At 46.0% G+C, this 17,682-nt stretch overlaps 1 protein-coding gene across 1 annotated transcript in view; it reads left to right on the forward strand.

Annotated features, from left to right (window-relative positions):
* The window catches only part of tbc1d2b (TBC1 domain family, member 2B), a 148,292-nt gene that overhangs the window by 79,134 nt on the left and 51,476 nt on the right, over positions 1-17,682 (forward strand). Inside the window, exon 6 of the mRNA XM_065002814.1 lies at positions 407-649. Within this exon, the coding sequence (XP_064858886.1) occupies positions 407-649 (243 nt within the window). The remainder of the gene's footprint in view (positions 1-406; positions 650-17,682) is intronic.

Raw genomic sequence — 17,682 nt, forward strand, 5'->3', positions numbered from 1 at the left:
ATGCCCAGTAGTAACTAACTCATTAGGGTAGCAGCATGCCCAGTAGTAACTAACTCATTAGGGTAGCAGCATGCCCAGGAGTAACTAACTCATTAGGGTAGCAGGTAGCAGCGTGTCCAGTAGCTCTGGGTTCAAATCCCAGAGCCGACTAGATAAGAAATGTTCCTTTGTCCTTAAGTAAGGCACTTAACCCTTACTGCTCCTTGATAAGCGTCTGCTCAATGACTAACATCTAAATGTAATCTGTTTTGCAGAGGCCTTTTATCCAAAGTGATTTACAGTCATGCCTGCATACATTTTGCATGTGGTTGGCCCTGGGAATCGAACTCACACTGCTGGCATTGCAAGCGCCATGCTCTACCAACTGATCCATACAGGACCACCACTGTCTTCTCTCCTCCACCAGGAGCTGGTCAGACTTCTTCAGCAGACCTTGAGGAGCACCCAGAGGGAGGTGCGACCAGCGCCAGTATTAACTCCAGTACCTGCCTCACCTCCAGCCCCAGGGTTCCCACAGTCGGACCTAGCCCAGATGGAAGCCCTCCTCCTGGACAGGGATGGTCAGGTCCAGGCCCTGTGTTGCCAGATGGAGCGTCTAGCCCTGGAGAAGGAGAGTCTACAGAGGGAGCTGAAAGGACTGAAGGTCAAGGTTAGAAGAGATACAGATTTTTGTTCTTCTTGTCTTGGTCTCCTTCTTGTTCTTGTTGTTTTTCTTATTATTATTCTTGTATGATTTTATACTTAATAACATACACACACAACAACATCACACAAACAACCACGTCTCACCTAACCCTAACCACGTCTCACCTAACCCTAACCACGTCTCACCTAACCCTAACCACGTCTCACCTAACCCTAACCACGTCTCACCTAACCCTAACCACGTCTCACCTAACCCTAACCACGTCTCACCTAACCCTAACCAGCTGTCTTCTCTCCTCCACCAGGAGCGTCTCACCTAACCCTAACCACGTCTCACCTAACCCTAACCACGTCTCACCTAACCCTAACCACGTCTCACCTAACCCTAACCACGTCTCACCTAACCCTAACCACGTCTCACCTAACCCTAACCACGTCTCACCTAACCCTAACCACGTCTCACCTAACCCTAACCACGTCTCACCTAACCCTAACCACGTCTCACCTAACCCTAACCACGTCTCACCTAACCCTAACCACGTCTCACCTAACCCTAACCACGTCTCATTGCACCTCCACCTTTATTTAACCAGGTAGGCTAGTTGAGAACAAGTTCTCATTTACAACTGACCAACTGCGACCTGGCCAAGATAAAGCAAAGCAGTGCTACAGAAACAACAACACAGAGTTACACATGGAGTAAAACAAACATTGTCAATAATACAGTAAAAAAATAACAAACATACAGTCAATAATCCAGTAGCAGAAAAGGTATATATGCAGTGTTTGCAAATGAGGTAAGATAAGGCGAGGTATTTATGATATAGCAATTAAACACTGGAGTTATTGATATGCAGAAGATGAAGGTGCAAGTAGAGATACTGGGGTGCAAAGGAGAAAAATAAATAAATACTGTATGGGGATGAGGTAGTTGGATGGGCTATTTACAGATCAGCTATGTACAGGTGCAGTGATCTGTGAGCTGCTCTGACAGCTAGTGCTTAAAGATAGTGAGGGAGATATGAGTCTCCAGCTTCAGAGATTTGTGTAGTTCGTTCCAGTCATTGGCAGCAGAGAACTGGAAGGAAATGCGGCCAAAGTAGGAATTGGCTTTTAGGATGACCAGTGAGATATACCTGCTGGAGCGCGTGCTACGAGTGGGTGCTGCTATGGTGACCAGTGAACTGAGAAGGCGGGGCTTTACCTAGAAAGGACTTGTAGATGACCTGGAGCCAGTGGGTTTGGCGACGAGTATGAAGCGATGGCCAGCCAACGAGAGCACAGGTCACAATGGTGGGTAGTATATGGGGTTTTGGTGACAAAACGGATGGCACTGTGATAGACCTCATCCAGTTTGTTGAGCAGAGTGTTGGAGGCTATTTTATAGATGACATCACCGAAGTCTAGGATCGGTAGGATGGTCAGTTTTACGAGGGTATGTTTGTCAGCATGAGTGAAGGATGCTTTGTTGCGAAATAGGAAGCCGATTCTAGATTTAATTTTGGATTGGAGATGCTTAAGTCGACCCTCTACTTTTTCGAACATTCTGTTAAAAATCGCGCAACATTTCAGCGCCCTGCTACTCAGGCCAGGAATATAGTATATGCATATGATTATTATGTGTGGATAGAAAACACTCAGACGTTTATAAAACTGGTTAAATCACGGCTGTGACAATAACAGAACGTGCGTTTCATCGAAAAGCGCAGGAAAACCTGATCACTGAAAATGGAAATAAATATCCTTGCGCTACTTCCAGGAATTGTTCAAAGTGAACCGAATTACATAAGACCGAGGTTTCAGTGCCTACAGCTTCCACACGTTGTCTAGAGTCTTGTCATTTGATTCAGCTTTGATTCTTGGTCAAACCGACACAAGGGAACCGATTCCCTCCGGTCTCCGACTGGATGTTTTGGTCGAGCTCTCTCCAAGACATTTTTTCGACACGGACATCTTTAGAAATTACATCGCCTCCTGATGAATTTTATTGCTTATTAACGTGTACTAATACCTAAAGTTGCATTACAAAAGTATTTCGAAGTGTTTTGTGAAAGTTTATCGTCGACTTTTTGAATTTTAAAAAATGACGTTACGTTATGAAACGCTATTTTTTTCCGTTTATCACACAGTCTACATATAACGATATCTAGGCTATATATGGACCGATTTAATCGAAAAAAAGACCCAATAGTGATTATGGGGCATCTAGGAGTGCCAACAAAGAAGATGGTAAAAGGTAATGAATGTTTTCTATTTTATTGTGCGGTTTGTGTAGCGCCCGAATATGCTAATTATTTTGTTTACGTCCCCAGCGGGTCTTTTGGGGTGTTACATGCTATCAGATAATAGCTTCTCATGCTTTCGCCGAAAAGCATTTTAAAAATCTGACTTGTTGCCTGGATTCACAACGAGTGTAGCTTTAATCTAGCTTCAGAGTTTGTTCTGTTAGGTGACCTAAACTGGGATATGCTTAACACCCCGGCAGTCCTACAATGTAAGCTAGATGCCCTCAATCTCACTCAAATCATCAAGGAACCCACCAGGTACAACCTTAACTCTGTAAACAAGGGCACCCTCATAGACGTCATCCTGACCAACTGGCCCTCCAAATACACCTCCGCTGTCTTCAACCAGGATCTCAGCGATCACTGCCTCATTGCCTGTATCCGCCACGGAGCCGCAGTCAAACGACCACCCCTCATCACTGTCAAACGCTCCCTAAAACACTTCTGTGAGCAGGCCTTTCTAATCGACCTGGCCCGGGTATCCTGGAAGGACATTGACCTCATCCCGTCAGTTGAGGATGCCTGGTCATTCTTTAAAAGTAACTTCCTCACCATTTTAGATAAGCATGCTCCGTTCAAAAATGCAGAACCAAGAACAGATACAGCCCTTGGTTCACTCCAGACCTGACTGCCTCGACCAGCACAAAAACATCCTGTGGCGGACTGCAATAGCATCGAATAGCCCCGTGATATGCAACTGTTCAGGAAGTCAGGAACCAATACACGCAGTCAGTCAGGAAAGCTAAGGCCAGCTTCTTCAGGCAGAAGTTTGCATCCTGTAGCTCCAACTCCAAAAAGTTCTGGGACACTGTGAAGTCCATGGAGAACAAGAGTACCTCCTCCCAGCTGCCCACTGCACTGAGGCTAGGTAACACGGTCTCCACCGATAAATCCACGATTATCGAAAGCTTCAATAAGCACTTCTCAACGGCTGGCCATGCCTTCCGCCTGGCTACTCCAACCTCGGCCAACAGCTCCGCCCCCCCCGCAGCTCCTCGCCCAAGCCTCTCCAGGTTCTCCTTTACCCAAATCCAGATAGCAGATGTTCTGAAAGAGCTGCAAAACCTAGACCCGTACAAATCAGCTGGGCTTGACAATCTGGACCCTCTATTTCTGAAACTATCTGCCGCCATTGTCGCAACCCCTATTACCAGCCTGTTCAACCTCTCTTTCATATCGTCTGAGATCCCCAAGGATTGGAAAGCTGCCGCAGTCATCCCCCTCTTCAAAGGGGGAGACACCCTGGACCCAAACTGCTATAGACCTATATCCATCCTGCCCTGCCTATCTAAGGTCTTCGAAAGCCAAGTCAACAAACAGGTCACTGACCATCTCGAATCCCACCGTACCTTCTCCGCTGTGCAATCTGGTTTCCGAGCCGGTCATGGGTGCACCTCAGCCACGCTCAAGGTACTAAACGATATCATAATCGCCATCGATAAAAGACAGTACTGTGCAGCCGTCTTCATCGACCTCGCCAAGGCTTTCGACTCTGTCAATCACCATATTCTTATCGGCAGACTCAGTAGCCTCGGTTTCTCGGATGACTGCCTTGCCTGGTTCACCAATTACTTTGCAGACAGAGTTCAGTGTGTCAAATCGGAGGGCATGCTGTCCGGTCCTCTGGCAGTCTCTATGGGGGTGCCACAGGGTTCAATTCTCGGGCCGACTCTTTTCTCTGTATATATCAATGATGTTGCTCTTGCTGCGGGCGATTCCCTGATCCACCTCTATGCAGACGACACCATTCTATATACTTTCGGCCCGTCATTGGACACTGTGCTATCTAACCTCCAAACGAGCTTCAATGCCATACAGCACTCCTTCCGTGGCCTCCAACTGCTCTTAAACGCGAGTAAAACCAAATGCATGCTTTTCAACCGATCGCTGCCTGCACCCGCATGCCCGACTAGCATCACCACCCTGGATGGTTCCGACCTTGAATATGTGGACATCTATAAGTACCTAGGTGTCTGGCTAGACTGCAAACTCTCCTTCCAGACTCACATCAAACATCTCCAATCGAAAATCAAATCAAGAGTCGGCTTTCTATTCCGCAACAAAGCCTCCTTCACTCACGCCGCCAAGCTTACCCTAGTAAAACTGACTATCCTACCGATCCTCGATTTCGGCGATGTCATCTACAAAATGGCTTCCAACACTCTACTCAGCAAACTGGATGCAGTCTATCATAGTGCCATCCGTTTTGTCACCAAAGCACCTTATACCACCCACCACTGCGACTTGTATGCTCTAGTCGGCTGGCCCTCGCTACATATTCGTCGCCAGACCCACTGGCTCCAGGTCATCTACAAGTCCATGCTAGGTAAAGCTCCGCCTTATCTCAGTTCACTGGTCACGATGGCAACACCCATCCGTAGCACACGCTCCAGCAGGTGTATCTCACTGATCATCCCTAAAGCCAACACCTCATTTGGCCGCCTTTCGTTCCAGTACTCTGCTGCCTGTGACTGGAATGAACTGCAAAAATCGCTGAAGTTGGAGACTTTTATCTCCCTCACCAACTTCAAACATCAGCTATCCGAGCAGCTAACCGATCGCTGCAGCTGTACATAGTCTATTGGTAAATAGCCCACCCATTTTCACCTACCTCATCCCCATACTGTTTTTATACTGTTTTTTTTTATTTTTTTTATTTATTTATTTACTTCTCTGCTCTTTTGCACACCAATATCTCTACCTGTACATGACCATCTGATCTTTTATCACCCCAGTGTTAATCTGCAAAATTGTATTATTCGCCTACCTCCTCATGCCTTTTGCACACATTGTATATAGACTGCCCATTTTATTTCTACTGTGTTATTGACTTGTTAATTGCTTACTCCATGTGTAACTCTGTGTTGTCTGTTCACACTGCTATGCTTTATCTTGGCCAGGTCGCAGTTGCAAATGAGAACTTGTTCTCAACTAGCCTACCTGGTTAAATAAAGGTGAAATAAAAAAATAAAAAAAATTCAATACCCTGCATGTGTATTTTAATGAACGTTTGAGTTTTAACTAATACTATTAGCATTTAGCGTAGTGCATTTGCATTTCCAGAGCTCTAGATGGGACGCCTGCGTGCCAGGTAGGAGCAAGAGGTTAACAGGTTTTAATGTGAGTCTGGAAGGAGAGTTGACAGTCTAACCATACAAAGTCAGAGCCGTCCAGAGTAGTGATCTTGGACAGGTGGGCAGGTGCAGGCAGCGATCGGTTGAAGAGCATGCATTTAGTTTTACTAGCATTTAAAAGCAGTTGGGAGGCCACGGAAGGAGAGTTGTAATGGCATTGAAGCTCATCAGGAGGTTAGTTAACACAGTGTCCAAAGAAGGGCCAGATGTATACAGAATGGTGTCATCTGCAGAGAGGTGATCAGAGAATCACCAGCAGCAAGAGCGACATCATTGATGTATACAGAGAAGAGAGTCTTACAAGAGTCTAACACCTAATGCTAACCCTAACCACATCACCCCTAACCACATCACCCCTAACCACATCACCCCTAACCACATCACCCCTAACCACATCACCCCTAACCACATCACCCCTGAACACATCACCCCTAACCACATCACCCCTAACCACATCACCCCTAACCACATCACCCCTAACCACATCACCCCTAACCACATCACCCCTAACCACATCACCCCTAACCACATCACCCCTAACCACATCACACCTAACCACATCACACCTAACCACATCACCCCTAACCACATCACACCTAACCCTAACTACCCAGTCAGTTAGAATACCTCATGATAAGCTCCAGACAACACTATCTACCACTACTACTATTTATCAACCTCTGTCTTTTAATTTGAACTCACATGCTCCGGTATTTGAGAAATATTATGTACTGAATAATTCCATGATACTATTTACCACCACAAGCCGATGCAGACACTAAGGCTGCATTCAACGAGCGATGGCCATAAGAAAACAAGAAAATGCTCATCCTAGTGGCCGGTGATTTTAATGCAGGGATAATCCTACCAGCATGTCACGTGTAACTACAGTAAAAAAAAATAGAAGTAGAAATAGAAGTGGTCAAATGACGCAGATGCGTTGATGAGTTTCCTGCCATCCAGGACCTCTATACCAGGCATGTCAGAGGAAGGCTCTGTATACTACAGGACTGTTTTGCACAGACTGGAATATGTTCCGTGATTCTTCTGATGGCATTGAGGACTAATACGTCACTAATCAGTCACCGGCTTCATTAATAAGTGCATCGATGACGTCGTTCCCACAGTGACCCTTAGGGGTGCGTGCTTAGTCCCCTCCTGTATTCCCTCTTCACCCACGACTGCATGGCTTCAACACACATCATTAAGTTTTCGGAAGACACGACAATGTTGCCAGGACGACAACCTCTCACTCAACGTGAGCAAGACAAAGGAGCTTATCGTGGACTACAGGAAAATCAGGACCGAGCACGCCCCCATTCTCATCGATGGGGCTGTAGTGGAGCAGGTTGAGAGCTTCAAGTTCCTTGGTGTCCACATCGCTAAGGATTTATCAAGGTCCAACAACACCAAGACAGTCATGAAGAGGTTACGACAACGCCTATTCTCCCTCTGGAGGCAAAAAAAGGTTTGGGACCTCAGATCCTCAAAAAGTTACACAGCTGCACCATTGAGAGCATGGTTGCATCACCAGTTGATATGCTGCTCGGCATCCAACTGCAAGGCGCTACAGAGGGTAGTGCGTATGGCCCAGTAATCACTTGGTCCGAGTTTCTTGCCATCCAGGACCTCTATACCAGGCGTGTCAGAGGAAGGCCCTAAACATTCCAAGCCATACGACTGCTGAGCAGCTTCTACCCCCAAGCCATACGACTGCTGAGCAGCTTCTACCCCCAAGCCATACGACTGCTGAGCAGCTTCTACCCCCAAGCCATACGACTGCTGAACAGCTTCTACCACCAAGCCATACGACTGCTGAACAGCTTCTACCACCAAGCCATACGACTGCTGAGCAGCTTCTACCCCCAAGCCATACGACTGCTGAGCAGCTTCTACCCCCAAGCCATACGACTGCTGAACAGCTTCTACCAGCAAGCCATACGACTGCTGAACAGCTTCTACCAGCAAGCCATACGACTGCTGAACAGCTTCTACCACCAAGCCATACGACTGCTGAACAGCTTCTACCACCAAGCCATACGACTGCTGAACAGCTTCTACCACCAAGCCATACGACTGCTGAACAGCTTCTACCCCCAAGCCATCAGACTGCTGAACAGCTTCTACCCCCAAGCCATCAGACTGCTGAACAGCTTCTACCCCAAGCCATCAGACTGCTGAACAGCTTCTACCCCCAAGCCATCAGACTGCTGAACAGCTTCTACCCCCAAGCCATCAGACTGCTGAACAGCTTCTACCCCCAAGCCATCAGACTGCTGAACAGCTTCTACCACCAAGCCATCAGACTGCTGAACAGCTTCTACCACCAAGCCATATGACTGCTGAACAGCTTCTACCCCCAAGCCATATGACTATTGAACAGCTTCCACCCCCAAGCCATACGACTGCTGAACAGCTTCTACCCCCAAGCCATACGACTGCTGAACAGCTTCTACCCCCAAGCCATACGACTGCTGAACAGCTTCTACCCCCAAGCCATACGACTGCTGAACAGCTTCTACCACCAAGCCATACGACTGCTGAACAGCTTCTACCCCCAAGCCATACGACTGCTGAACAGCTTCTACCACCAGCCATACGACTGCTGAACAGCTTCTACCACCAGCCATACGACTGCTGAACAGCTTCTACCACCAAGCCATACGACACTGAGCAGCTTCTACCCCAAGCCATACGACTGCTGAACAGCTTCTACCCCCAAGCCATACGACTGCTGAACAGCTTCTACCACCAAGCCATACGACAGCTGAACAGCTTCTACCACCAAGCCATACGACTGCTGAACAGCTTCTACCCCCAAGCCATACGACTATTGAACAGGTTCTACCCCCAAGCCATACGACTGCTGAACAGCTTCTACCCCCAAGCCATCAGTCTGCTGAACAGCTTCTACCCCCAAGCCATACGACTGCTGAACAGCTTCTACCCCCAAGCCATATGACTGCTGAACAGCTTCTACCACCAAGCCATACGACTGCTGAACAGCTTCTACCACCAAGCCATACGACTGCTGAACAGCTTCTACCCCCAAGCCATACGACTGCTGAACAGCTTCTACCCCCAAGCCATACGACTGCTGAACAGCTTCTACCACCAAGCCATACGACTGCTGAACAGCTTCTACCCCCAAGCCATTAGACTGCTGAACAGCTTCTACCCCCAAGCCATACGACTGCTGAACAGCTTCTACCACCAAGCCATCAGACTGCTGAACAGCTTCTACCCCCAAGCCTTCAGACTGCTGAACAGCTTCTACCGCCAAGCCATACGACTGCTGAACAGCTTCTACCACCAAGCCATACGACTGCTGAACAGCTTCTACCTCCAAGCCATCAGACTCCTGAACAGCTTCTACTCCCAAGCCATCAGACTGCTGAACAGCTTCTACCCCCAAGCCATACGACTGCTGAACAGCTTCTACCCCCAAGCCATACGACTGCTGAACAGCTTCTACCACCAAGCCATACGACTGCTGAACAGCTTCTACCACCAAGCCATACGACTGCTGAACAGCTTCTACCACCAAGCCATACGACTGCTGAACAGCTTCTACCACCAAGCCATACGACTGCTGAACAGCTTCTACCACCAAGCCATACGACTGCTGAACAGCTTCTACCACCAAGCCATACGACTGCTGAGCAGCTTCTACCCCCAAGCCATACGACTGCTGAACAGCTTCTACCACCAAGCCATACGACTGCTGAACAGCTTCTACCACCAAGCCATACGACTGCTGAACAGCTTCTACCCCCAAGCCATCAGATTGCTGAACAGCTTCTACCACCAAGCCATACGACTGCTGAACAGCTTCTACCCCAAGCCATACGACTGCTGAACAGCTTCTACCCCAAGCCATACGACTGCTGAACAGCTTCTACCCCAAGCCATACGACTGCTGAACAGCTTCTACCCCAAGCCATACGACTGCTGAACAGCTTCTACCTCCAAGCCATCAGTCTGCTGAACAGCTTCTACCCCAAGCCATACGACTGCTGAACAGCTTCTAGCCCCAAGCCATATGACTATTGAACAGCTTCTACCCCCAAGCCATTAGACTGCTGAACAGCTTCTACCCCCAAGCCATACCACTGCTGAACAGCTTCTACCCCCAAGCCATCAGTCTGCTGAACAGCTTCTACCCCCAAGCCATACCACTGCTGAACAGCTTCTACCCCCAAGCCATTAGACTGCTGAACAGCTTCTACCCCCAAGCCATCAGACTGCTGAACAGCTTCTACCACCAAGCCATTAGACTGCTGAACAGCTTCTACCCCCAAGCCATAAGACTGCTGAACAGCTTCTACCCACAAGCCATCAGACTGCTGAACAGCTTCTACCACCAAGCCATCAGACTGCTGAACAGCTTCTACCCCAAGCCATATGACTGCTGAACAGCTTCTACCCCCAAGCCATATGACTGCTGAACAGCTTCTACCCCCAAGCCATACGTCTGCTGAACAGCTTCTACCCCCAAGCCATACGACTGCTGAACAGCTTCTACCCCCAAGCCATACCACTGCTGAGCAGCTTCTACCCCCAAGCCATACGACTGCTGAACAGCTTCTACCACCAAGCCATACGACTGCTGAACAGCTTCTACCACCAAGCCATACGACTGCTGAACAGCTTCTACCACCAAGCCATACGACTGCTGAACAGCTTCTACCACCAAGCCATACGACTGCTGAACAGCTTCTACCACCAAGCCATACGACTGCTGAACAGCTTCTACCACCAAGCCATACGACTGCTGAACAGCTTCTACCACCAAGCCATACGACTGCTGAACAGCTTCTACCACCAAGCCATACGACTGCTGAACAGCTTCTACCCCCAAGCCATCAGACTGCTGAACAGCTTCTACCCCCAAGCCATCAGACTGCTGAACAGCTTCTACCCCAAGCCATACGACTGCTGAACAGCTTCTACCCCCAAGCCATACGACTGCTGAACAGCTTCTACCCCCAAGCCATACGACTGCTGAACAGCTTCTACCCCCAAGCCATACGACTGCTGAACAGCTTCTACCCCCAAGCCATCAGTCTGCTGAACAGCTTCTACCCCCAAGCCATACGACTGCTGAACAGCTTCTACCACCAAGCCATACGACTGCTGAACAGCTTCTACCCCCAAGCCATACGACTGCTGAACAGCTTCTACCCCCAAGCCATACGACTGCTGAACAGCTTCTACCCCCAAGCCATCAGACTCCTGAACAGCTTCTACCACCAAGCCATACGACTGCTGAACAGCTTCTACCCCCAAGCCATACGACTGCTGAACAGCTTCTACCACCAAGCCATACGACTGCTGAACAGCTTCTACCACCAAGCCATACGACTGCTGAACAGCTTCTACCACCAAGCCATACGACTGCTGAACAGCTTCTACCACCAAGCCATACGACTGCTGAACAGCTTCTACCACCAAGCCATACGACTGCTGAACAGCTTCTACCACCAAGCCATACGACTGCTGAACAGCTTCTACCCTCAAGCCATCAGACTGCTGAACAGCTTCTACCCCCAAGCCATCAGACTGCTGAACAGCTTCTACCCCAAGCCATACGACTGCTGAACAGCTTCTACCCCCAAGCCATACGACTGCTGAACAGCTTCTACCCCCAAGCCATACGACTGCTGAACAGCTTCTACCCCCAAGCCATACGACTGCTGAACAGCTTCTACCCCCAAGCCATCAGTCTGCTGAACAGCTTCTACCCCCAAGCCATACGACTGCTGAACAGCTTCTACCACCAAGCCATACGACTGCTGAACAGCTTCTACCACCAAGCCATACGACTGCTGAACAGCTTCTACCCCCAAGCCATACGACTGCTGAACAGCTTCTACCCCCAAGCCATACGACTGCTGAACAGCTTCTACCCCCAAGCCATCAGACTCCTGAACAGCTTCTACCACCAAGCCATACGACTGCTGAACAGCTTCTACCCCCAAGCCATTAGACTGCTGAACAGCTTCTACCACCAAGCCATACGACTGCTGAACAGCTTCTACCACCAAGCCATCAGACTGCTGAACAGCTTCTACCCTCAAGCCATACCACTGCTGAACAGCTTCTACCCCCAAGCCATTAGACTGCTGAACAGCTTCTACCCCCCAAGCCATCAGAATGCTGAACAGCTTCTACCACCAAGCCATACGACTGCTGAACAGCTTCTACCACCAAGCCATACGACTACTGAACAGCTTCTACCCCCAAGCCATCAGACTGCTGAACATCTTCTACCGCCCAAGCCATCAGACTGCTGAACAGCTTCTACCCCCAAGCCATCAGAATGCTGAACAGCTTCTACCCCCAAGCCATCAAAATGCTGAACAGCTTCTACCCCCAAGCCATTAGACTGCTGAACAGCTTCTACCCTCAAGCCATCAGAATGCTGAACAGCTTCTACCCCAAGCCATACGACTGCTGAACAGCTTCTACCCCCAAGCCATATGACTGCTGAACAGCTTCTACCCCCAAGCCATACGACTGCTGAACAGCTTCTACCCCCAAGCCATACGACTGCTGAACAGCTTCTACCCCCAAGCCATCACTGCTGAACAGCTTCTGACCCCACCAAGCCATCAGTCTGACTGCTGAACAGCTTCTACCCCCAAGCCATACGACTGCTGAACAGCTTCTACCACCAAGCCATACGACTGCTGAACAGCTTCTACCCCAAGCCATATGCTGAACGACTGCTGAACAGCTTCTACCCCCAAGCCATACGACTGCTGAACAGCTTCTACCACCAAGCCATACGACTACTGAACAGCTTCTACCCCCAAGCCATCAGACTGCTGAACATCTTCTACCCCCAAGCCATCAGACTGCTGAACAGCTTCTACCCCCAAGCCATCAGAATGCTGAACAGCTTCTACCCCCAAGCCATCAAAATGCTGAACAGCTTCTACCCCCAAGCCATTAGACTGCTGAACAGCTTCTACCCTCAAGCCATCAGAATGCTGAACAGCTTCTACCCCCAAGCCATCAGAATGCTGAACAGCTTCTACCACCAAGCCATCAGAATGCTGAACAGCTTCTACCCCCAAGCCATCAGACTGCTGAACAGTTAATCAAAATACATGAATCCCTTATTTTATGCCCTGACTGTCTTGCCCAATGTACACTAACTGAACTTAACCACACATACGACACTGACACTCCAACACACACACACACACACGCAAAACACACACACAAAACACATGCGCACACACACAAGACACACACATGCATATCGACGCCATACACAAACATAAAGTTGAAGTTGGAAGTTTACTTACACCTTAGCCAAATAGATTTAAACTCAGTTTTTCACAATTCCTGACATTTAATCCTAGTAAAAAATCCCTGTTTTAGGTTGGTTAGGATCACCACTTTATTTTAAGAAATGTCAGAATAATATTAGAGAGTGGTTTATTTCAGCTTTTATTTGTTTAATCACATTCCCAGTGGGTCAGAAGTTTACATACATACAATTAGTATTTGGTAGCATTGTTTAACTTGGGTCAAAAGTTTTGGGTTGCCTTCCACAAGCTGTCCCAATCCTCTGTATATAACCCATCTCACCTCAGAGTAGTGTCTGATGTCGTCCCAGTCACCCTGTCCCAGTCACCCTGTCCCAGTTACCCTGTCCCAGTCACCCTGTCCCAGTCACCCTGTCCCAATCCCCTGGATATAGCCCATCTCTCCTCTCACCAGTAACCACCGTTGGATCTATAATCAAACAAGGAATAATTGCTCTAGGTTAGGGTTAATATTGTGGTTACCTTCTAGGTTAGGGTTAATATTGTGGTTACCTTCTAGGTTAGGGTTAATATTGTGGTTACCTTCTAGGTTAGGGTTAATATTGTGATTACCCTCTAGGTTAGGGTTAATATTGTGATTACCCTCTAGGTTAGGGTTAATATTGTGATTACCCTCTAGGTTAGGGTTAATATTGTGATTGTTCTCTAGGTTAGGGTTAATATTGAGGTTGTTCTCTAGGTTAGGGTTAATATTGAGGTTGTTCTCTAGGTTAGGGTTAATATTGTTGACATCCTCTAGGTTAGGGTTAATATTGCTCTAGGTTAGGGTTAATATTGTTGACATCCTCTAGGTTAGGGTTAATATTGTTGACATCCTCTAGGTTAGGGTTAATATTGTGGTTATCCTCTAGGTTAGGGTTAATATTGTGGTTATCCTCTAGGTTAGGGTTAATATTGCTCTAGGTTAGGGTTAATATTGTTGACATCCTCTAGGTTAGGGTTAATATTGTTGACATCCTCTAGGTTAGGGTTAATATTGTTGACATCCTCTAGGTTAGGGTTAATATTGTTGACATCCTCTAGGTTAGGGTTAATATTGTTGACATCCTCTAGGTTAGGTTTAATATTGTGGTTATCCTCTAGGTTAGGGTTAATATTGCTCTAGGTTAGGGTTAATATTGTTGACATCCTCTAGGTTAGGGTTAATATTGTGGTTATCCTCTAGGTGGGGTTAGGGTTAATATTGTTGACATCCTCTAGGTTAGGGTTAATATTGTTGACATCCTCTAGGTTAGGGTTAATATTGTTGACATCCTCTAGGTTAGGGTTAATATTGTGGTTATCCTCTAGGTTAGGGTTAATATTGCTCTAGGTTAGGGTTAATATTGTTGACATCCTCTAGGTTAGGGTTAATATTGTGGTTATCCTCTAGGTTAGGGTTAATATTGTGTTTGTTCTCTAGGTTAGGGTTAATATTGTGTTTGTTCTCTAGGTTAGGGTTAATATTGTGTTTGTTCTCTAGGTTATGGTTAATATTGTTGACATCCTCTAGGTTAGGGTTAATATTGTGGTTATCCTCTAGGTTAGGGTTAATATTGTGGTTATCCTCTAGGTTAGGGTTAATATTGCTGACATCCTCTAGGTTAGGGTTAATATTGTGTTTGTTCTCTAGGTTAGGGTTAATATTGTGGTTATCCTCTAGGTTAGGGTTAATATTGCTCTAGGTTAGGGTTAATAATGTGTTTGTTCTCTAGGTTAGGGTTAATATTGTGGTTACATTCTAGGTTAGGGTTAATATTGTGGTTATCCTCTAGGTTAGGGTTAATATTGCTCTAGGTTAGGGTTAATATTGTGTTTGTTCTCTAGGTTAGGGTTAATATTGTGTTTGTTCTCTAGGTTAGGGTTAATATTGTGTTCTCTAGGTTAGGGTTAATATTGTTGACATCCTCTAGGTGGGGTTAGGGTTAATATTGTGGTTATCCTCTAGGTGGGGTTAATATTGTGGTTACCCTCTAGGTGGGGTTAATATTGTTGACATCCTCTAGGTTAGGGTTAATATTGCTCTAGGTTAGGGTTAATATTGTGGTTATCCTCTAGGTTAGGGTTAATATTGTTGACATCCTCTAGGTTAGGGTTAATATTGTGGTTATCCTCTAGGTTAGGGTTAATATTGTGGTTACCCTCTAGGTGGGGTTAATATTGTTGACATCCTCTAGGTTAGGGTTAATATTGCTCTAGGTTAGGGTTAATATTGTGGTTATCCTCTAGGTTAGGGTTAATATTGTTGACATCCTCTAGGTTAGGGTTAATATTGTGGTTATCCTCTAGGTTAGGGTTAATATTGTTGACATCCTCTAGGTTAGGGTTAATATTGTGGTTATCCTCTAGGTTAGGGTTAATATTGTTGACATCCTCTAGGTTAGGGTTAATATTGTGGTTATCCTCTAGGTTAGGGTTAATATTGTGGTTACCCTCTAGGTTAGGGTTAATATTGTGATTATCCTCTAGGTTAGGGTTAATATTGTTGACATCCTCTAGGTTAGGGTTAATATTGTGGTTACCCTCTAGGTTAGGGTTAATATTGTGGTTACCCTCTAGGTTAGGGTTAATATTGTGGTTATCCTCTAGGTTAGGGTTAATATTGTGTTTGTTCTCTAGGTTAGGGTTAATATTGTGTTTGTTCTCTAGGTTAGGGTTAATATTGTGTTTGTTCTCTAGGTTAGGGTTAATATTGTGTTTGTTCTCTAGGTTAGGGTTAATATTGTGGTTATCCTCTAGGTTAGGGTTAATATTGTTGACATCCTCTAGGTTAGGGTTAATATTGCTCTAGGTTAGGGTTAATATTGTGGTTATCCTCTAGGTTAGGGTTAATATTGTTGACATCCTCTAGGTTAGGTTTGTTGACATCCTCTAGGTTAATTAATATTGTGGTTATCCTCTAGGTTAGGGTTAATATTGTGGTTATCCTCTAGGTTAGGGTTAATATTGCTCTAGGTTAGGGTTAATATTGTTGACATCCTCTAGGTTAGGGTTAATATTGTTGACATCCTCTAGGTGGGGTTAATATTGTGGTTATCCTCTAGGTGGGGTTAGGGTTAATATTGTGGTTATCCTCTAGGTTAGGGTTAATATTGTTGACATCCTCTAGGTTAGGGTTAATATTGTTGACATCCTCTAGGTTAGGGTTAATATTGTGGTTATCCTCTAGGTTAGGGTTAATATTGCTCTAGGTTAGGGTTAATATTGTTGACATCCTCTAGGTTAGGGTTAATATTGTTGACATCCTCTAGGTTAGGGTTAATATTGTGGTTATCCTCTAGGTTAGGGTTAATATTGCTCTAGGTTAGGGTTAATATTGTTGACATCCTCGAGGTTATGGTTAATATTGTTGACATCCTCTAGGTTAGGGTTAATATTGTGTTTGTTCTCTAGGTTAGGGTTAATATTGTGTTTGTTCTCTAGGTTAGGGTTAATATTGTGTTTGTTCTCTAGGTTAGGGTTAATATTGTGTTTGTTCTCTAGGTTAGGGTTAATATTGTGGTTATCCTCTAGTTTAGGGTTAATATTGCTCTAGGTTAGGGTTAATATTGTTGACATCCTCTAGGTTAGGGTTAATATTGTTGACATCCTCTAGGTTAGGGTTAATATTGTGGTTATCCTCTAGGTTAGGGTTAATATTGTGGTTACATTCTAGGTTAGGGTTAATATTGTGGTTACATTCTAGGTTAGGGTTAATATTGTGATTACATTCTAGGTTAGGGTTAATATTGTGGTTATCCTCTAGGTTAGGGTTAATATTGCTCTAGGTTAGGGTTAATATTGTTGACATCCTCTAGGTTAGGGTTAATATTGTGGTTATCCTCTAGGTTAGGGTTAATATTGTTGACATCCTCTAGGTTAGGGTTAATATTGTTGACATCCTCTAGGTTAGGGTTAATATTGTTGACATCCTCTAGGTTAGGGTTAATATTGTGGTTATCCTCTAGGTTAGGGTTAATATTGTGGTTATCCTCTAGGTTAGGGTTAATATTGTGGTTATCCTCTAGGTTAGGGTTAATATTGTTGACATCCTCTAGGTTAGGGTTAATATTGTGATTATCCTCTAGGTTAGGGTTAATATTGTTGACATCCTCTAGGTTAGGGTTAATATTGCTCTAGGTTAGGGTTAATATTGTTGACATCCTCTAGGTTAGGGTTAATATTGTGGTTATCCTCTAGGTGGGGTTAATATTGTGGTTATCCTCTAGGTTAGGGTTAATATTGTTGACATCCTCTAGGTTAGGGTTAATATTGTGGTTATCCTCTAGGTTAGGGTTAATATTGTTGACATCCTCTAGG

The sequence above is a fragment of the Oncorhynchus nerka genome, linkage group LG17 (assembly GCF_034236695.1).
Source record: "Oncorhynchus nerka isolate Pitt River linkage group LG17, Oner_Uvic_2.0, whole genome shotgun sequence".
NCBI classification, from domain to species: domain Eukaryota; kingdom Metazoa; phylum Chordata; class Actinopteri; order Salmoniformes; family Salmonidae; genus Oncorhynchus; species Oncorhynchus nerka.